At 37.8% G+C, this 23,475-nt stretch overlaps 1 protein-coding gene across 7 annotated transcripts in view; it reads left to right on the top strand.

Moving 5' to 3' along the window:
- Ptc (protein patched) overlaps positions 1 to 23,475 on the top strand; it is a 56,677-nt gene that overhangs the window by 6,140 nt on the left and 27,062 nt on the right. For 4 of the 7 annotated variants that reach the window (XM_083099346.1, XM_083099347.1, XM_083099350.1 and 1 more), the window contains one exon: positions 8,682 to 8,876. In XM_083099346.1, coding sequence (XP_082955472.1) covers positions 8,682 to 8,876 — 195 coding nt within the window. Of the gene's footprint in view, positions 1 to 3,610; positions 4,143 to 8,681; positions 8,877 to 12,809; positions 14,093 to 23,475 lie in introns of those variants that run through there. The other 3 variants (XM_083099351.1, XM_083099349.1, XM_083099352.1) reach the window with 2 other exon arrangements.

The following is a 23,475-nucleotide window of genomic DNA, read 5'->3' as shown; positions in this document are numbered from 1 at the left end:
ATATTCAAAATTTATTATAATTTTACTTCTTATATATTAATATCAAATTCATTTAATAAAAATATAAAAAATTTAAAAAACATAATTTGCAATAATTGCAAGATGAAAGAGATTATATTTATTCTATTTATTTTTTGTTATTACGATATTTTTTGTACTAAGTTTTTATCATAAAATGAATTATTCTATAAGAGACAGAAAGAGAAAGAGAGAGATCTCTTTTAGATATCAGTACAGAGCGATAGAGGACTCTCTCTCTCTCTCTCTCAAATATCTTGCCCATGTCTTGTATGCAATACTACTTGCGAGGAATAACATAGCAATATTCGATCTTTTTTCTCCTCATTCTTCTTTTCTCGCTCCTTTTTCCACGAAAGAAAGAAAGGCGAGGATTGTGCAGCCCAAAGCTTCGGCGCGAGAGACAGAGAGAGAAAGAGAAAAGCAGAGAAGGGTAGCAGAGACGATATACCGCTAGATGGAAAGAGAAAGAAAGAGCAAAAGAAAAGGAGGGAATGGAGGGGTGAGAGGGAGAGAGATGGAGAGAGAAGTCGACTACTTCCTTACGCAAGATGACTGCGTTCAACAGTGCGTGCACACCAGAGATGCTATCGGCCACCAAGACGGCACTCCGGACTTCTCTGGACCACCCACCGACAAAATAATAAACACGGAATGCGACATACACGTCCGTCCGTCCATCTGTTTGTCTGTCCGTCCATCGCTCTGGTTCGTTCACCGGTTCGTCCGCTTGCTTTCTATTTCGCAGATACCATCCGAATTGAAATCTATTAGCGATTCGCACAGAGCCCCGAGTCTTTGTGCCTTTCAATTATTATAATCAGGGTAGAAAACGCTCTTCTTCAGATGGAATTCAACAGAAATTGATTTTATTTATTATTTAGTGATTAATTTGATAATGCACGAAACAGCATTTGAAACTGTCAGAAAATTACGAGATATTTTACTTGAAGGGAGAGGGAGAACAAGAGGAAAAATTATTATATGTATATTTGTGAAAGAATATTAGTTATTATAGTTATAAAATAATATTTATAAAATATTAGTTATTATAGTTATTCACAAATAGTTATTTATTGAATCAATGTGGCAATTGTATCGTATATTTGTCAAAGAAATTAAAAACGAATTTATGCAAAGTTTTATTAATCAAGAGATAATCACATTAATATATTTTTCTATCTAGACAAACATTTGACAATGAATTAAAATAAACACAAAACTTGTTTGAAGAATATATTAATGTTATCTAAAAATATTTTTATGTACATACAAACTATACCTGATGTAAATATCTCATCATATAAAAATATAATCTAATTTCAAGAATATACATATATATACACATAGAAAGAATAATGAACCTTTTATATCATCATTTTATTATTAGCAAATTAAAATAATCTTATAATATATTATTCTCGTTGAAATTATATTTTAATTTATATTTCTTATCTGTAAGAGAATCCACTAGAGATGTACACTGAAGCTTTAGAAAATTTCTCGCAAATTTATCAAACATGTATTGTATTCTATCACACATAAAATATGTTTTACAAATCTTTAAAAGTTAGAAATAATTCAACTCTCTCTTTATCAAAAGAAGTATTTTAGAATATTATTTTAGAATAGAAGAATAATATTTTTGAGAGAACAATTATAATCTCAATACAAATCTGTTTATATTTAACGATGACAGATTGTATTTAGATCGGAAAATTTGCGAAAAGTGAGTACAGCATCATCAGACGGTGATACTCGATCAATTTTTTCGAAAACACTGAAAAGTTGAATCGAATATTTTCCATCATCTGTAAAATCTCTCTTAAGTGAATAGTACGTGTCGCGCTGATAAATCATGCTCGTTTGGACACGCGGCTTCAAACTGTCACGATAAGTCAGTGTGCAAACGAGTTGGCAGCGACGTGTGCGGAAAGCGAGGAGAATTTACACAGGATGATATAAAGTCGATGATACAATACGCGCAATACTCCTTGGTGCTCGTTTACGACGTATATAAGTGCGTAAAGAGCCGAGTCCAGAGACCAAGCAAACGAATACAAACGAGTATCAGCAAACAAGCGTAAAGTTATAATTATTCCTTTTTAAATTCTTTTATAAAAATGATTTTTATTCATATATATAATTTTTTGTAAAATTAAATATATCGATTCAATTAAATATAACGACTTTTAATTGAGATTCGCTGATCGTTCGTATTCGTTTGTTTGACCTGGATCAGCTTAAAATTATTTATGCGAGTCTTAGATTTTCGATATTAATCGCATAATCATGTGAGCGCATATATGTATTTTTACTTCTTTTTTTACGCAGCAGAAAACTCTTGTAATGTGATTAAATTGACCAATTGAAAATTACGTATATTTATGTTTTAAAAGAATAGAGTTTGCTTTTTTTAATTTAAACGAAGATTTAGAAAGAGAAATAATTCGAATGTAGAATGATTGGCGGTATTTCTATTTTTTAATCTTCTATTTCTGGTTTGTCATAAGATGACAAACGTTGTTTCCATTAATATTCGCACAGGGCCCAAAAAGATAGATCGATGAGTCAGTCGGATCAGATATTCTGACAAGATCGATCACCAGATATCCTGAAACTCGCTGAGTCAACAAAGATAATGGCGATTACCCGAGGGGATAAGGAATGTACGATGGTGTTCAGCACCGGAAGTTGCAATCTTTCGATCTTTCGAGCACTGATAAACGTCCGTAGATGGATCGGTTAAGAGTTCCGGTAGCCAATGTAGATGTAGATAACTTATGGTTAGTCTTATAGCAAATAGAATTGATTTAATCGATTGTATCTGCTCGAATATAATTTTACTCTCAACTTTTGAGAGAATTCTTAGACTTCTTATTTTATTAGAATTCTTATTTTATTTCTTCGGTAAATCTCGTATCAATAATCAAAGAGATTTACATCTGTTTTTTGTAACTTAATCTTTAACCAAAATGCATATACGATTTTGCATTAGGAAGCTTTACTATCGATAAATGATTAAATAAATTAGAATTACACCGAAAAATACCAAAATGCCTCATCTCTATATCGTGCCTTGTCGCCCTGTACTTTTGCAAATTTGCCTAATTCGCTCATTTCTACGCGATTCCTTTGCGCCCACATAATCGGCGGAAATCGTAAAAAAGGTCACAAAGTCGCCCAATTCTACCCGACACTTTGCCCGCGCAACGATCGCGATAAACACAAGTGATAAATTTGCCTTTTAAATATTCTACAACTTTCTGTAACTTGCGTTTTTATCGAATGCTATTTTTCTAAATTGACATCTCCCGATAATGCGATCGAGATTTTTTTCACACACGAGATATTAATTACAAAATAATTTATAATTTTCATACAGACAAAAAAATTGACATTGTTATGTTTGTCCTCTACAAATAGTAAAATTAAGAAAAAATTAAATCTCTTTGATAAAATTTATTAAAACAATTGTACGGATAAAATAACTTTCATTTCCCTTCTCATTTTTCTCTAGGAAATAAAGTTGATCCAAATATTACAAAATTATATCAGCTTTAGTCAACTTTTACTTATTCTATTGTTGCAGCTGCACTCTTTGTATGAAAAGTCAGAGGAACCGACGCAATCGAATTCGTTTTCCACGCGGAGATTGTACCATCCGTGAGCCGTGCCGACAGTCCGTCCAAAACGTTCCAATTATTAATTTACCTCGCTCACAAGCGCGTATGCAGCGAACGAGTGCAACATGTTATTTCGCGTATAATGACGCTGCTGTGCACGCAAACGCGCGTAACCACCCCGGAGACGACATTAAGCGGGGCCCCGTCGTTGCCGCCATCAACCCCCTTCCTCTCCCCCCTTTTCTTCCCCCGGAGGCGAAATCCGTGTCGAGAGGACTCTCCTTCGTCCCCTGAGGAAAGGAAAAGAGAAAGGCAGGAAGAAAAGACAGAAAAATATAGATCGACTATTTTTCCCCCCGCGCGAGACAACAGTGGGAAAAAATCGATCTCGATTACCGTGTGAATCGATCATAACCGTCTTCGGGAAAATAACGAGTGTTCCACCTTGACGCGACGACGACCCTCCAAATGTGAAAATCGTCATCGTAATTGGGCCAGGTATTATCGATAAACGTACGTAATAATGGGCGCCGAGGAGTCGAGAACGGAAGGCTTGTAATTAGGGGCTGAAAAATTGAAGCTAAAAGAACGACATTTTTAATGACAGTCGTAAAGGACAAAAATCGGAGAATTAAGAGGTAAAAGACGCAATCGTTGTAATCTCTTCGGGAAACGACGCATTTAAACTTTGTATAGGGTGTCTCAGATCTAGCGGATCACTAAAGTCGAGAATGGGTCAAGTATAGTAAAGTTAACTTTAAAGAATAATAAAATATATTTCGAAAGATAATACAAAGCGTCCCGCTCGAGTCTCGTCACATGAACGACAATAAAATAAACAATACATAAACACGTTATATACCGCAAAATTTTCGCGAGACATTCACATTTTCATATACATTTAAACGCGAGTATATATTTAACGATTTTTGTAAAAAAAAAAAAACAATTTTGTGGAAAATTGAATTAGACTCGCGTCAGCGTTTGCGAAACACCCCGTATATCCCGTTAGTGCCGCACGCGTATATACGTGCTTGTGCAAATCGTGCGTGCGTACTTCCGCGATGGACTAGCTGGGTGGTCCACACGATCACGAAATACGAGGCTTAGAGGAGAGATAGAGAGAGAGACTCGTCCCGCGTATGCGCGCTCGCGCGCAGTGTGCGTCCGCTCGTACGCACATACGCGGCGATCTTGCGTGTCGTGAGCGTGCTTATTGATTTCTAATGACGCACGTGTAAACGTTGATTTGCACGCGGGCTGGCCGTTAAGCGAGCTCCGCGATATCGTCTCGCTCTCGACCGGATTTTACAAATCTTCATCTCGATCTCATCCTCTCGCGAGGGGATACAAAGCGTTGAGTGTATTCCTATCCACAGCGATGCTTGAGAGAAGTTTTATAAATAGTACTTGGCACACACACAATTTTTCCATTAGAAAATTGTCGAATATACAGTGTGTTTCGTTCAACCATTAATTATCTCTTTTATTATAATGGAGTTGCAATGTTTTTACCAGAAAGTTATTCTTTATTTTAAGATGTCTCATAAAATAAACTTGGTAGACTATATTTGACTTTGCGTGTGAAAATCTATTCAAAATTATTTTAAAATCACAATTATAATTTTCTTCAATTTTTTTATGAAATGACATATTTATTTTATATCGTAGCATTACAGATTTTTGAAAGTTCCAATCGAGGCATTTTTTTATTTATTTTACGAGTGCAACTTTTCAGCGAAAATGGTTCTAATTAATCGAATGTATTTTTCTTTGCATCTTTCGTGTAATTTAAGGATTTTCCAAATAATTCGACAAAGTTTATGCATTGTATAAATCAATGCAATATAACCGGTTTGATTAAATGAATAGGTCGGGATTTATTTGATTTAATTCGATATATCATATTCAAAATATAATATATATTCTATGATTTCTCTAGAATCCCTCGGAGTAAAGAGAACAATAAGACACAATAAGACATTCTAGTGTCCTCGAACGAACTCCGTTAGAAGCAGGCAGGGGGTGTCTGCCGTGTTAAAAGGTTAAAGGAGGACGGCAGTTGAAGCAAAGTGCGAAGTGGAGACGGGCCCCTTATAATAGCGCGTCTCATTAGGTGGTCCCTCGGTTTCGCCGTGGGTGGTCAGTCACTAACACTGTTTTGATATTAAGCATAGGACCATGTGAGTTACGCGTACGCCGCCGTGATGTACGCACGCACTGCATGTGCGTGTGAGTATCCCGCTTAACCGCCGCACATTGCGTTATTTAACGGTTATGGCACTTAGGTACATTTTCGAAAGTTGTATCTAGAGAATATTTAAATACGTGCCTAATCAATTTCAAAATCGACTGATAAAATGAAAATTTTCTAAATCGTTAACAATATATTTCTAAATCCGGAACACTTTTCAAAAAGTTTTGCATTCTAAAATAGTCACTCAATGTTTTCTGGGAACACTTTTTTATAGCTTGCAGCCAGAGAGAACTATATATAATTAAAAAATTATATATATTATACAATAATTAAAATATCATTTGAGATGGGGCGAGAATAACAAGTAATTTATTAAAGATATTTTATCAAACAGAGATGACTTTTCCTTCATTTTTTAATTCTTTCAAGACTGGTATTTATAAATATAAAAAATGATTTTAAAAATATGCTTGTAATTATCTCAAATGTCCCACGAGAATGTAGACTCTTGTTCGTATCTTTCGTTCATAATGTAATCTACTCTTTTTAGAGAAATGATGCCCTAATTTTTAATTGATGCCACATATCGCGCCTGTTCTAATTCTATTAAAATTTTCTTTTTAAAAAAATTATTTTCACTATTTATTGATAAACGAGACAGGCATGATCGAGTTAAAACATTTAAACTTCAATTTATTATGTCAACATAATTTAATAAACAATAGCAATTAAAAAATATCACCGCTAATAAAATAATAATAATAATATTGATGTTATTATTGTGACATGTGGAATTTTCAAAATCCAAGAAATAAAAGAAAAAGGAAATTAGAATAGAAACAACATTTAAATATGCGAGTGAAATAAAGAAGAACTTGAGCACATCTAAAATTATCGCAAACTTATTTTCCTTATAATACTGGAACTGAATAGAGGCAGACATTGTATCCACAATGGGTCGTATCGAACTAAATAGACAGTAAGTGGTGGTCTGTTACGTTTGACACGCTAATTTCCTAAAGATTTCCTCGTTATACAATGCAGATGTATCCATCACTGAAATCATTTAAGAATCGTCATAAGAAATCATGACTTTGTCATTAGGATACAATGGGATGAAAAATAGCGACCTGAGTCAGGTTAAAAATTTCATTATCGTGCATTAGAGACGAACAGATCTTAATATAGGGAAAAATCAATCAATATGAATTTAAGAAAAGATTCAATAATGCAATGAAAAATATTTCTAGATCGTAAAATGCACGTAATACGATGTATAGAAATCTTTGGGAGATAATTATAGTATTTTTTTATTTTGGGCTCATGTTTTATTCGTAAATTATTTCCTATTTTATTTCTAAGTTTTTCGTTAATACGCAATCTGATTCTTATTGAACATAATATATACAGGGTGTCCCTGAGCATGAGCTCACGCATTTGTGAGGAGGTAGAGCGCAGTAAATTAAATAAAGAAATCCTATTCCATGTAACGATTTTTGTAATAATAATAGAAATATTAATTATTGAAAGTTCATCACAGTTACTTTCAAGGTCAATTTTAAGATTGACAGAGGTACTTTCAGAAAAAACGTTTGATACAAAAGTTTCTTATTTTTTCACGTACGATTCGAATCTGTAATAAAAAGTACCATGTTCCCCTAAAAAAATTCAACTTCCGATCCGGATGGCGTATTTCCGGTCGGAATCAAAAGTTGAAAATATCACCATTTGATAGAGTGTACCCGATTTACTTAAAAATTGTTCGCGATTTTTGACAAAAGCCATTTATTTTCATTTTAAAAGGGGTGTACGAGTGACACCCTGTATAAGAAATATATCTATTGGTATATTTTGTCAATATCTATGAGATACATGTATCGAGGGTACGCTATAAGAATTAATTTGTCTCCGTATTACGTACACCCCTACATGTGTGGCGCGGGAAAAGAATTGACAGGATTTTTCGCTTCTGACGTCATAATCCGATACGATTCTCAAAAGCCGTCCGAATTTCATGGTCGATCCGCCCCTGCCTTACGTATACGTCGCCTCCGCTCCGCTCGACGAAGCGAAGGATTCCGCCACGCGGACAGAGGCGTCGGCCCGACCTGGGTGGTCCCCGTCCTACGCAAACAGAGCGTACGTAGAGCCCGAGTCGTACGTCCTACGAACGACCAGGTATAATTCTCCCCTCCCTTCCTGCGGGCTCGCAGCGTCCAGGAAATTTACTGACTTTTTGGATTTCTCTCTCACAGCAGCGTGCTCACAATACACAATAGCGAGGTCCTGCCCCTGTGACGATTCGTCTCATTAAATTCGTAGATCACCATTTTAGCCCACGTTTGCGGCTTACTCCGGGTTTTTATGGCCGTTTAACAGCCCCCGAAATCGAACGAATCGTAACTAGGTATCCTACAGAGTGCCCTTGAGGTCTCAATCTACCTAGAATGAGAAAGAGAATGTCTTCATCTATGAAACGTGGGCCATGGGTTCTAATCCTCTCGATCATGTCTTATTATTCTAGGATTCTATCATTAATAACAGCGTATAGTTTTATTGTTATAGTTCATTGCATTTTGTAGATTATCACAATATTTATCGAATAATTTTATTATAAGTGTATGTAATTTTATTATAATTTTTGTCTCTCAAAGACACTTACATTTATCAGAGCAAGAAGTGTATTTCTTTTAACTTGTCACATATTCCACAGATTCAAAATTTATGTGTAAAAAAGATGAATTATCTAAACAAGCACAACTCATATATTCTCTTATATACCTCAGATATTTCGTTTCCTTTTTCTCGCGTTGCTCTAAAAAATTATAATTATTTTCCAGAGTTTCAACCATGACGCGCGTCGCAGTTTAAGGCCGAGCGCGGCGCCGCTACAAATCCTTCGAGCTGAATTTACGATTTTAATTCGGGATAGTCACCGAGATGAGTTCAAGCGGATCCGTACCATGTATCCTGACCATATTGCTTTTCATTATGGCCCGCGGTGTGCCTTCGGACCACCGACGTCGCTGCAATTAGTAAGTCGGATATCTTCCTCTCCAACTCTTTCCTTTTCCCTCTCTTTCTCTCTCGTTCTCTGCCTTTTTCTCTCTCGCTCTATCTTTCCCTTCTCCTTCTTTATTTTTATCCAATAGAGAGATAATATGCGAATAAGTCTAAAGATTAAATTGCGGATAGCTTTAATTGAGGTCTAGGAAAAAACGTATACTTTTGATATCCTTTTTAAAAATCTTTCAAATCTCAATGAAATATTAAGTTAATATTTAAATAACTACAGTTGGTAAATTTTATATATTTGAGTTAGTCGTGAGGTTTTCTCCGATTAACAAAAGTCGATTATTACACGCATACGATATTGAGATTAAAATAAAATTATGTGATCCTAATTATTAAGAGCAATTTAGAGAACGCGAGATTTTTAAGTACGCTTGAATTAAACTGTGTAATTGAAAGCGACATTTAATCTTGTTATATCGACCGTGCATTTGTGTGTAAATATATATCCCGTCTTAACTCTCGAAACGCACAGAAAAATTGCGAAAGCATTTAAGTCGATACGAGCTGTCATGTACAGATTATTCGCGCGATACGGTCCATATATTGAAAGCATATCGTTCTCGAAATTGGAATCGCAACAGTGGCCTTTCGTGTCCTCTCTCGAACGATCGTCGATTATCAACCGCGAGATTATTCTCTGGGAGATTATCCTCCTTCGAGGAGGACGCGCCTGGAATTATGCGACGCGACATGCGTCCGTGAATCGACGAGAAACCGCAGGCTGTTCCACAGGCGCGCCCGTTCACCGATTCAGCCGCTATCTCGCTCCCGCACTCATTAAGCCGATACACCGGCGTCGGCGAAGATCAAAGCCCGTCTCCTACGGAGGACCGCTTAATACCGGGTGGCGAGTTAAGAGTGTCGTAAAAATTATTAACGGTTCCTCAGCGCGCGCGTTCGCCTTATCGCCGATCGACGGGGCGACTGCGGGGTGCATTCGTCAAAGAGGACACAATACGCAAAGATCCGCCTTTCTTTTCCCTTCGTCCTTTTTCTTCGTTCTGCTTCTCTCTTCTCTCTTCTTACCAAGCAAATGGAGAGCATCTAATATTTCTTTTTCATTTTTTTTTTATTAGAAACAACGGCCGCGCTTGAATAACATCTCTCGAAGGATATTATATCGCATACGTCAAATCATTTTTTTAATCAATATCTATAATAGTTGTCTTTTTTCTATTATGATGAAAAAGAGAAATTATTATACATGCAATGTGTTATATCTACACAAAAAATATATATAAATATATATAAATAAATATATAAATATATATAAATATATATAATATATATAAATATATATAAAAAAAATATATATATATATATATATTGACACAAATAAAAATCTCTTGAAAAGCTGCAGTTTTAAAGTTACACTCGAGGTTTTAAATATTTTAAAATAACATTATATAATAACGTAATATAGGAAGATTTTTTAAATTGCATGTTACATTATATATGCAAATTTGGAGTAGTGTTATGCTTGATGAAGTCGTATCGTTATGCAGATATTACGACGACAATTTAATATGTTAATCATGTCGAAAGAGAGAAAGAGAGAGAGAGAGGGAGAGCGCAACAGAGAGCGAGGAAGAGAGCTCCTCCGCCGGAAATGACCGGCCTTCACTCCCACGCATTTACATGTTGTATTCTCAACGGGGAAAATACCGAGTGCAAATGTGCATCAATGCAACGCTCCGTTGAAAAGACAGAGTTTAACTCGGTTATGGCCCTAAGTGATTTACAGTTATAGTTTGGCAACGTACGAGAGATGAGATGGTTGAGAGAAAAAAATTGTTGCGATAGAAATGAAAAGGTTTTCTTCTCGTATTCTAAATAAACCATTCAAAATAAACGAATTATATTTTCGTTTTTCACGAATTGCATCTATTTGTATGTCACAATTTATCTCGCGCGATTTTTTGAAAAATCAATTATTAATTTAAATTATTTTATTTAAGCGAATTCTAAACGAACATAATAATAATTAACTATATTCTTCGTTAAACGCGAGAATATTTTATTTATTATGCTCTTAGAAATTACATTTGTTATAAATTTTTCTCGATTTAATTAAAAATAAACAATTTAATATTGAACTTTTTCAATTACGATCAGTAACGTTTTTAAGATAATAAAACTAGCGTTTTTGAAGCCTCACATTATACTTATTATTATTATTAGAAGAGATTTTCTAATTCGAAACTTTTTATCTCGTGGAAATTAATGTTATTCGAGTACGATGTTACTCGAATCAAATGATCACATTTAGCGCCGAATATGTGTTATGAATACAAATACGAATCTTCGACGGCGCCCTGATAATCTTTTCTGTAAATGAACATGCACATAAACAAACACAAATGCACGCCACGTGCATAAACAGAGACCGAAGCAACATGAAAGCGCCGAAGGATGCGGAAAGACAGAGAAGAAAATACCGGCATCGCGTATACACACATTCACACACTGTGATGTTTAAATGATTTCACGGATCAAGTATGATAATAACTTGTTTTAAAAAATTTAATTCAATAGAATATATTGACGAGAGATTCTTTATTGACCGACTCGTACTAACATCCTTCCGTTTTTGAATCTTAATGTACTTTTTATTATCTTTATTCTTCCTGTTATGACCGAATGTAATCTCGAATGGTTCATTTTCCAGTTATGATCGAATATAATCTCAAACGATTCACGTATGTGAATCGCTTGAAAATTTTCCAATTTTTTTTTATGTATTTTTATATAGCTGCTGTAAGTAAATTGAGATCAGATGTCAAACTGTAAGTGAAATGTTATTTTAACTATCTTTGTAAAATCATTTTATCTCTACTCGTCTTTCATTGCGATAAAATTAGAAATTACGTAAAGCGAGAAAGATTTAACGCGAGGTTTTCTAAAGGTTTTTCTTGTGAACTTTAAATTGATCTATCTTCGAAATACCTAGACATTATTCCACGCATATACATATTGCGATACTTAAAAAAATATTGGAAGAATATTGATTTTCAGAGACAAGAAAATTTATCATTTTATTAACAATCGACTTGTCAAAATATTGCTATTTGCGAGATTACATAATAATATCATATCGCGATTTCCTCTTAATCAGTGATTACGCGTGTATTTAAATAAATTTTTGGATACAATTTTCGGAAAAAACATCCAGAGATTTCGTCCGTCTAGCCAGCACTGTGCGTTGTGCCGATCCGCAGCTGTGTGTACCGTCATATGTGTGCGTGCGTGCGTGCGTACATCAGCGCGTCTCGGTGTGTGGGTAATGTTTTTGCTCCGAGGAAAAATAGGAACGCGTGTGTGGTCTTAGAGTCGGCTCCCCTCGCTAGTCCCCGGGTATCCTAGCAACGCGGAACGCCAAACGCCTCCGCCAATCGTCTCCGAGCCTCCGACGCTTCGGTCCATCTCGGCTCCGCTCGGCCTCGACGTCATCTCCGCGCGCAGTAACGCATCGATCCGCGGGTGGATCTTCGTCCTCGCCGAGCCTTGATCGATCGATCGATCGAACGTGATCGACGAGGTGTACGTAGAATTTTTCAGTTTTGAAATTCAGATCATCCATTAATACAAATGTCGATATGATTTTCCATTTCCTCCTCTTTATTTTCGTGAGAGAGATGCTATAAATATTTTATAATATAGTATATAAAGTATACTAATACAATGTGAGGATTCTTTATAATTATATAGCATACTTGTAGAGCATTTTTAACATATTAATACAATAACATTTATATACTACTAAAAATACATTAGCAACTTATAATTAATAACATTTTTCCGAGTATCTGTCAATATATATATTAACATTTTCTCTTATCGATTAAAATTAACGCGCGGATGCAGGTGAGAAATCTGGAACGCACGGGGCCCGTGGGCCGCGTACGAGCCTGAATGTTTGCGCAGACCGATCGTGGGAAGGGGAGGGGAGGCCGTCAACTATGGCCGGCGCGGCAGGCAGGGCAGGCCACGAAAGAAATGTGGCAGCGCGTTTCGCTTAGTACCGACTTAGACTGCTCTAAGTGGCGGTCGTGTGGACGCCGGCGCCCGTCGTCGCACCATTACGCACGAGTACGCATCATCAGGACGCATCAGGGGCCCGCGCAGAGGGCCCGTCGCACTCTGCGAGCGCGTTCGAGCAGCGACGACGACGACGACGACGACGACGACGACGACGATAACGTTCGGTTGTGTGACAGTGTGACAACGAGCCGGGCCCGTCACGGGCCCCGCGGCTGTCCGGCGTTTTACCGCGCGTGACGATTCGTACGCGGGAAAAAAATAAACACCGTCGCGTCGCGCGATACGTTTCCCTCGCGTTGCTCTTCGTCGGTGAGAGAAAGAGAGAGAGAGAGAGAGACGAGTGTTTATCGCGGGTAACCTAAAAACCGATCTCGGCGCAGTACGATACATATATCGGTAGGACGCGCGCGCATGCGCATCGCGGCGCTCTATCCTCGTGCGCGAATTTCGAGCGAGACGCGGGGTCACGTGGTTATCGTACGAACCCGCGGACAGTGTTGGTGAACAAGTGCTCCCGAAAGGTGTTACGATTTCTCCGGCCAGTGAGTGCGAGGGTGAGCGTCCCGCGGGTCGTTTCGGTCCCACGCTCGAGTTCGCGACACGTTGAGAGAGAAAAAAAGGAGAGACAGCTCCGAAAGGAACACCGCGCCTCGATCTGGAACCAGATCGTTCGTCCCCCTTGAAAAAAACAAAAAAAAGAACCGATATTAAAACGTCAACGCAAAGTTATTTATTACCTCGAGGGTTGTCAGAGGACCTCTAGCGAGCCGTGCAACGAGAGATCGATGAAAAATTGAAGATCCGGTCGATCGATCGGTCGGTCGGTGAGAGAGCGAGGAAGATAGACGGATAAAAGGAGAGGAAGGAAGGGGGCGAAGGTGAACGAGTTCATAAAATCGTAACCGCGCGTGGCGTGCGGGCGAATGCATGACAGATCATGGTTTCCGTGTCCGGCCCCGTATCCACAGGGATCCTAGCGGAACGCCCTTCTGGATCGCAGGGCCCGCGGCAGAATGGCGCGGAGGATGAGAAGGACGCCAAGGCGGCGGAAAACGCCAGGATCCGGCACGAGTCGGATCTCTACGTTAGGCCCAGCTGGACGGACGCCGCGATAGCGTTGGATCAACTCGAAAAGGTGAGCGCTCGCTAATTCCATCGTTTATAATTCCTTCTCGATCCATCGACGTCTTGTTCCATTTTTGCCGAACGAAAACTTTATTACAAGTAATAATTTTCGATGATAAATTATCTTCCTCAATTTCTTTTTTCAGTTTCTAATTAAATTATTAACTATTTAAAGTGTGCTATTATAGCGTTCTAAACTTTAGTATTAAAATCTATTAGAAAATAAAAGTAATTGCAGTATTAAAGAATTATATAAGTTGGGAAAAAGCCAAAAATATATACGAAAGAAAAAAATTACGCGCTTTATTTTTCTTAGAAAATTGGAGCGAGAGGTGCTTTTAAGTTTCCGACGTTTTTGAATTTTGACATTTGGAGATTCTTTTCAATCGTATTTAAATGCAAGAATGGCAGGATCCTTTCATGGTCAAAAAGAAAACGATAAAAGGGATTATATAAACATAATAGATAGATTATGTGTTTGTGAAATTAATCTTTTCTACATACATATTTGTCGTAGTATTAATGCATAAGTGTGATCAATTATTTGTTTGAAATCCTTTCGATTTTAAGAATGTATGATATATCATAATCTGTAGATTGCAGACTTAGAAATCAATTTTTTAGTTTCACCAAAAATTGTCTGAAAATTTTGAAAAAGAAACGAAAAAAAAAAGATTAAACGCATGTCATTTGTTGATATCTTTTTTGCGCAGGTATTTAAATCAAATTATTTGATAATTTTTTGATATCTCACGCATAAGAATTCTATACAATTTCATATAAAATTCTTATTTCTTTTAAAAATAAAAAAAAAATCAATATCAACACATCAAGTTAATTCCGCCACATGTGGCGTGGAAAAAGTGTACATATCGCGTGAAATTATCCTGACGTTTACGCATGAAATACTACGTTAATGTTACGTTCTTCCGTGTAGATACCGGGACGACTAATTAAGACGGTTAACTAATTTAGCGGTTCGCCGCGTCCGTGGAACGAGGCTCGTTACGTGCGGTCTATTCTTTTATAGCGGGGCGCGCACAACTAGATGTAGATAATAGGGCGTCGCACACGTTCTTGTGAGCGGGATTCGGTTCTCCGGGGATATACGTGGAGATAAGCATGAATTCGATGCAAATTATATTGGCCGTTCACCGATAACGGCGCTATTATTTCCTACCGGCAGCGCGTCGCGTTATCTCCGATCGCCGATTAACGAGGCGCACTTTGACGATCGAGGAATGGGTTTTAACGGCGGTTAGCGGCTCCCGACCCTTATCGTCGGCGAAGGGCCCCTCGAAAAGCGGTATTACCGATGATGCCGCCGCAATCTGGTTGTGCCGGCTGCGGCGAAATCATACTTTGCGAAACCACTTCCTCCCCTGCCCATCGCACCTCGATCTTGAATCGTTTCATTTTACAACTTGTACAAGGTAACTTGTACAAAACGATCCGTTACTCGTCGAGAAAATGCATGATTTTATGTAAGAAAATACAGAAATCGAAAATAAGAGCTTTCTATGAAATTTAGATTAAAATTGGAATTTTAATTTCGAGACTTTTAATTGAAAGATGAGCGATATAGAATTGATTAGGGGGAAAGATTCTCGATTAAAAATTGTCTCGTGTTGAAAATTATACCCTCTTGTTCTGAAAATTAAAAATTTCCGAGCTTAAAGCAAAGTCATTGATTTTGATGATGATAATTACGCCGATTTCCGAAATATCCTCACGCACGCATAAGGAAGCTCGCACTGCGTTACGCATTAATAATGCGACACATACGCACGCCAGCTTCTCTGGGGCTACGCACACTAGCTGTGAATTTTCACATACGCGGGTGGTCCCGAGAGGCGTTTTTTCAAAGGTTTCAAATCGAAGGATCGACTTCCTGCCGCGCGGAGCTCAAACGCGCCATCCCTGGCACTTCATCTCTTCTGTAACTAATAAAATCTTGCGGTATTTGTCATTCGCTCGGTCGAACGAAAATGTGCGTGACATATGAATCGGTATTACTTTTCAAGAATGCTCTCTTCGATACGGAACGATCTCGTATATAATCGATTTCTTTGCCTTCATCGATTGATTTCGAAAGTTTCCAACGGTGTTCTCGATTAATCTTGCTGTCACTCTTGATCCTTTTTATTTATAAGCTTTGATATTTCCGCCAAGAAAGTATTCATTGTTCCAACCAAGTTAAACGATTAAAGACAATATACTTTTTTCTTTTTGCTTCTACAATAGCCTCGTATTTTTAAATACGACGAGATAACATAATTCTTTCGCATATATCCATACGTTTATTTCGGGAGATTGTTACTTATTTTAATTTGTTTTTACACGAAGGCTTTTAATCTTTTAATTTAATATCCGTCAGCTTTAATTTCGATTACGCTACATTAAATCCGCGTTGATGCTATTTTCAATTGCGTTCGACGTATCCTGGCCGATGGTCCGAGAAACGCGCACCTATAATAAGAGGCGAAGCGGAGTAGCAGGCCTCGCGAACTTTTTGCTCGCGATAATCGCGCTGGGTGGCCGCACGAGCGATTTCTACATCGCGGATGTACCGGGTCGTTCCGTTGAAATCGGTTACGTCTTCATTAAAAGCGGCTTTGCCATTGTCGAATCGTAATTTTTCGCAGTGATAAGAGCAATGATATTTTATTATAAAATTATTAAAATGTGTGCTTTATTTATAGTGATTTTTTTATCATCATAAATATTTGACATATTCACGCACGTGATTTTTTATTTTTTACATTAAAAATTGTAAACAATTTTTTTAACAATTAATATGATATTCAAAGGTTAAGAAATCTTAATTATATTAATTAAATAATATTTTTTTATTTTTAAATTGAAAATCTTTATATACAAGAATTGTTCAATTTGTTCTTATTGAGAAACTCGGATTCTTTTTCTCCCGTTTACACTGACGGTGTACGTTTACTGTCTCACGAATTATCGTACGACCCGCGACGACAGGACGAAAGGATTTTCGGAGATTCCTCGCGCGCGATTGCACAATCGAGAGCGCGATCACCGGTGAAGCTGAGAAGCGATGACAGTCGGGACGAGCGGCACAAAGAGACTAAAATTCGAGGTCGATGCTCCACTTTTCTTCTCGACGAGGCGGCTCTCGGCTGAAGAAGAGAATGAGCCTCTTCGTGCTTCGCGTTTATGCCGAATGAGTCAGTGAGTCAGTGGCCCCGGCCTCCACAAGGCGAGCGTGCGTGTGTGTGCGTAAGTGCGTGCGCGGAGACGTATGCATACGGGGTCTGTTTCCTTCTCTCTCTCTTTTTTTTCTCCCTCCACAAAGAAGGGAGACTGACTATCTCGGGAGGATTTATGTGCGGGATGATAATGGAACGTGATGAATTAGTTTCGTCGAGGAATATCGAAGGATACATGTATGTGTGGCATGTGTTTCTTTTAAAATAGTACTATCGTTATCTTTCCCCATTTTTATCGCGTACACCTCTTTTTCCGTGAGTCGACTTAATTTGCTCGATAAGATACTTTTCCAAACATGCGATATGATGAAATATTTTATGAAGAAGGAAAAGTCGATGAATTTAACGAAATCATTTTATTATTTCTATTTTGTTAAATTGAATCTTTAATAACAATCTTTTTTAAACTTTATTACACGTAAATGAAAAATTTTCCTGTCCAATGTGTATCAGGCACAAAAATTATTTTTAAATCTTTCTACTGGTTTTTATCTGTGCAAAAATTATTTGCGAATTTAAGAGAGAATGTGTGTGATTGATATTTAAAATAAATCTATTTTTCAATTTTCCATGATACAAGAATTGTTTTGCATATCGGATGTCAATTCTGGATTCGTGTACCAGGAAGATGCGACGATGCAGTTTCGCTTTTAACGGAACGCGCTGATCGAAATTGATTTATTCTCATTGAGAATGTGCAACTCGATCGCGCCGGATCAACCTTGGCCTTGCGCCGCGTGTGTATGCGTGTTTACGCGCCCCCTCCCCCAAATGTTTACAGAATACGCGGATCCGTTATCATCATCACGTCATACGCGCGCGCGCCAGAGTTCATTTACTCCAATTTGTTTATGTTCACCAGAGACGATTCAGTCACGTGTACTGGCCTCGACCTGCTGCACTATCTCGCGTTCACAGACGTCTACGTATGCGTACGTACGCAGAAAGGACGTCATTGTTGCGAGTACGAGTCATTAGGCTCGTATGAAAAATACTTGCTCGATTAGACTTTTATTTAATTTTCAACAAAGTAATTTATTTCGGCTTCTTGAAGCTCGCAAATTGCGAGCTACTCTAGGCGTATGTTTACGCTTATGAAATTATCGTTAAATTGTTATTATTACAAAATTATTATTATAGATTATTTTAATCATAAATATATAAACTTTTCTTGAAAAAATCGCAAACGTGCTCGATGCTAGTAAAAAATCACCGGTTTCCTGAAATAGTTCTATTAAATCTCATTTCTAAGATTTTTTAACAAAAACAAAATTTATTTTTGAATTTGCAATTATTTAAAAACAAAATATAAATTTTTTTGTAAAATGTAAATTTCTTAATAAAACTCCACAGGAGTTATTATAGTGCCAGGAGTCATTGTCATTAATAGGATTTGAAGACTCGATGATTCTAATGATACTTTCGAAGGGAGAGTCTTAAATACATATATCGCACGCTCTACCGCTACTAGTCGATTCGAGAGGCGATAGCTCCGTAAAGATCACGATCGAAGATAAACGCTGAATTCCAGCGGCACGAAATAGCGTACGGGCGCACTATTCCGTAATCTGTGTCTTAATTTCTGGCAGCTTTGAAAGCGGCCATCGTCGGTGCGGCCCACAATACCGGGCATTCACGCACGCGCGCTCGCGCTTGCGAGCGTACGTGTGTGAGATTAAAGGGCGCCGACACTACGTGTACGAGAGAGAAACTTCCAACACTAATAATACCTACGAGAGGGTGGAGACGCGCGGCGCGAGCACCGCCTTGAAGGCGACCCGTGGAAACTTGTCCACGTACAAGGTGTCCCAGAATCACCGAATCTCTCCCGCACCATCATCGTCAAAGGGAAATTAAAGACGAAAAATTCAATGTATATAAATATAATTTCTTTAAATTTTAATTAAAATTAAAAAATTTTAAAAATGCCAGTTTTTGCTGAGAGGGTAAATCAAAATTAATTTTTTTTAGATTTCTTGATAATACGCTATATTAATAGAAATTAAAATATTTTACCTGAATATGAGATATTTTATGAGAGTAATTTATACCTGAGTTCGTAATAAAATATAAATAATGTATATATAATAAAATGCAAATTTTTTTTTCTTTTTTCGGAAATTACAAATTGGTGACAGATGATAGTTTCTTTTTAAGTTTTCGTTTCAAAGAAAACGAATTCAAAGTTTATCGTAGAATTTGTATAACGATGAGGAGACACGCGGTATTTCTAAAGTACTCTGTATACAGTATGAGTCACATGAAACTGGGACAAGCGAAGTCTCTCTTTCCTCAGAAAAGGAAGATGAGAACAGAGTTTAATTCTATTTTTCCTAGAAGTTCATCTGTTCGCCTTGCACCGGGGAGAATGCGGTCTTTCTTCTTTTACGTAAAAACGTACATACACACACGTGTATATGCGAAACTTATTTATAAACGAGGAACTAAAAATTTCTCCGTTTTATTTATATATTTATAGATACGTTTTTTGTCTTGTGCAGTAGAATGATTTAGGATTCTGTCATCGAGTCTCGAGTGAAACTTTTCTTTTTTTATTTGTCGGAGGGAAAAGGCGAGGAAAAGCGAAGAAAATGAGTTGTAACGTTTTATTACCCGAGGTCAGATCCGAGTGCAAATGTGGAGTAATCGATTTTATGAGCTTTCCTGCGGTTTCAATTTTTGTAAAACGACGGGAAGCTTTTATGCATTCTTAACGCGTGAAAAATCCTAAAGATACCGACCGTCACGCTTTTCCTCAAATTTCATCGGTTTTGCCGATCCGCAAAGGACAATCGACGAGGAGTGCGCCAGGCACCGATGCGCCTATAAGAGTCGGCCCGTCCCTTTCATCCTTGCTGAAGGATGTACGCCCACACGACCCGACGTTCGGACGCCTTTCATCTTCCGTCCGTCGCGCTTGTCCTCTGTATCTACGGCTCCCGTTGTGCACACGTGTATCTGTCTACGTGTGTATACATATATATATATTTGTGGAATCCCGAAATATTAAATAGAGTTGTCGATGCTGTCAATTTTGTGTTACAAGATCGTTCAAAAGTCACGATTTTCGTTCCGTATTCCGAGACACTGACTATTTCTTTAGAAAGTTTACAACTTCATCCCACAAATTGAGGAGACTGGTTCTCCAGGTGGGACTTCTTTCAAGTTTCTTTTCAGTTAGAATTTTTTTTCGAAAGTTTACATTTACAATTACTTGCTAGGAACTTTTCTTAATAATTTATTAACTTTATAGCTTTGCGGGGAGAAGAGCGAAGACTAATTACATGACGATTTTAAAAATAATGTATAATCATAGGAGTCACGAACGAGGATCGAAATATAAGCGAGGAGGGAATATTCGCGATTGTTAACAGTCTTGAGAGCTCGTTACCAAGTCCAATCTTTGGGTTTCCCTTTCGGATAGACATTGCCATGGAATTCCTCGGTCGATTAGAGGGCCGGATCAAGTTTCTTGCTACGACACTTTCGAACCGTACCTACCACAAGAACCTCTTCGTTTATCCGGCCGAGCCGCGTGCGTAGCGTACCGCGTGAATTACGTGCACGCGCATAGCGAGTATCCTGGAACTCACAATGCGACTAAAAAAACATTGCTCAAGTCCGCGACGTTTCGTAAAACGTGTTAATTTTCGATAGACATGTCAAATAATTCTCTTCTCTTTCAATTAAAATAAAAATTGATATTTTCATCGAGAAATGAAAAAAAAAATATTGGCAATTGTAAAGGGATTTTAAAGAGTATTACTATTATATTTTTGTTACATGTGTTTGTATTACATTAGTACAATTGGCGGATGATAAAGTGTAAAGGAATCGTAACGAAAGTGGGGACGCCCGACAAAGAGAGGAGGATGAGGGTTCGAGTGGTCGATCTCATCAGACTCGTCTCTCTTTCGAGGAGGAAACACTTGCGAGAGAGACGAGTCGCGAGAGAAGCGAGGCGATCGCCGCCGCCGCGCTTAACGAATTTATGTTACTTGTACTTTTAATGTTTTTTATGGCGCGACACGAGCTGCGCCGAGAGATAGCAGACAGCATAACAGGATCTTATGTCAACGACGGTGGTCTCCGCGCCGCGAGCTTGTAATATGTAGATACTGCCCAACCGCCGGCAGAAACCCCATAAGGCCCGCGGTGCGAGAGACCACTTACGGGAAAAAGGGGGGAACCGTCTTTGTCCCCCTCTTCCTCCTACCTCGTTTCCCTCTCTCGTGTGCTGCCGCGTGTGCGTGTGTACGTGTGTATGTGGACGTTATATAGACGTCTCGAGAGCGACTCGTGGCGTCTCGACTTCCTTTTACTTCTTCTTCTTCTTCGTCCTTTCGGTTTCTTTCTCGAAACGGTCGGTGAAAATACCGGTGTACGCTCTCTCGGTAGTATACAGGGTGTCTCAAAATGCGCGACCTTCATTGGCAGACTCGCGAATGAACCTTTCAAATGGAATTTGGCAGATTTGCGAATGAATGATTTTCAGAATCGATTTCGCCTTTTGTGACAATGCGATTGTTTATGTATATTTATGTATTTATATAGCTGTCTTGAAATAAAATTCTAAATTGCTGCTTCTCTATTATTAATTTCTCTAATATTAATTACAGAATAATAATAAGTTATCAGATATTTTTCTTCATCTTATTTAATTCTTGAATGCATAAAAATAATTTTTTAAACTTTATATTACAATTTTATATATATAGATGTTATCTTTAATTTTTTTTCCTAATATTTGTGACTAAATTTTTTTCTTCCAAATGATTTTTAAAGACTCTATTATTTGCAACTTCTTGAAAACTGCATTCAAAAGTAATAATGTTATTTTTCACTTAATATTTTTCAAGGAATAATAAGTTTTAATTTTTCTCTTATCATAGATATCGATTTCCTCGTTTTATTTTAAGTATCATATATTTTCTGTACAAATTATATTTTACATATACCATATAATATTATATATACATATAAAAAATATTATGTTATATTTTTAACAGATTTAACAGAATCTTATATTAATTATTGAAAAATATGCTGCGTGATTCAGTAACATAACTCTAAAATGGCGCGGCTTGGAATACACATGACGAGATACATCGGTCTCGTATAACGATTAAAGCGTTACATTATATACTATATATCTTTCCGAGGAAAGCTTAGAGGGCAAAAGTCACGCGGAAACAGAACGTCGGAGCGCGCGTAGCGCGGTGGGCCCCTTCGCGGCGCACCATGTGGCGGACGTGGATTGTCCGCGCGTCTAGAATTACCCCCGGGCTCCGGGGCCCGGGGCCCGTGCAGCCGCAGGCCCGCGCCACGAGAGTTAATTGGCTGGAAAACCTTGCTATCCGATACTCGACGTAGCTACTGCCCCGAGATACGTGGCCCCGCGTAATCCATATTTTCATCTGTCAGCCGTGCAAGCGCGCGCGTATATCGCGCCCCTCTCTCAAGAGATAACTGTATCTCGCGGTGTGTAAAAGGTGGCGTTAAACAAACATGACGAGTAAATAAGCGATTTTTTATAGTTTGACCGACAAAGAGTATTACATATTTTTTTAAATTATAATTTTATTTATAAAAATAAAAACATTCTATAACGATTCAGACAAAATAATTATAATGTATATACGATTAATTATATATTTGCCGTGTGAGATATAATGGATTATGTTTCAAAATTATTTATCACAGATCGGATAGTGTTTGCCTATTTATTTACCGAACGAGAGAGGAGGAGATGAGGAAGAACTAACGAAGCTTTCCATGTACACAATCGACTTCTCTCTTTCCTCTTCTTTCTGGATTAGACATCTTCTCCCTCTTTCCAGCTTGAAAGATAGGCATTGTTGCGGGTGGTCCATGGTACATATTGTCAGAGCGGCCACCAGGTAGTGTGGCAGCATTGCCGCTCGCAATGTTGCAAGCGTGGCTTTCCCTTCCTCCCTCCTCATCCCTTTGTAAGGTTCCGGCTTGTTGTATGATCATTTCTCTCTTCATATCGGCTCTCTCTCTCTCTCTCTCTCTCTCTCTATTCTTTTCTTTCTCTCTCTTTTGATTTTAAGCCTGACTCTAAAAGCTCGAACCATTATCCTCTATCACCGTCCTCTCTCCTTTGCTTTCTCTTTTTTTTTTTTATTATGTTTTT

This window comes from Camponotus vicinus, unplaced genomic scaffold (genome assembly GCF_025532165.1).
Source record: "Camponotus vicinus isolate PSW18456_S1 unplaced genomic scaffold, iyCamVici1.0 SCAF_5, whole genome shotgun sequence".
In the NCBI taxonomy this organism is placed as follows: Eukaryota; Metazoa; Arthropoda; class Insecta; order Hymenoptera; family Formicidae; genus Camponotus; species Camponotus vicinus.
The sequence above is the reverse complement of the archived record's forward strand: the minus strand, read 5'-3'. Positions and strand labels throughout refer to the sequence as shown.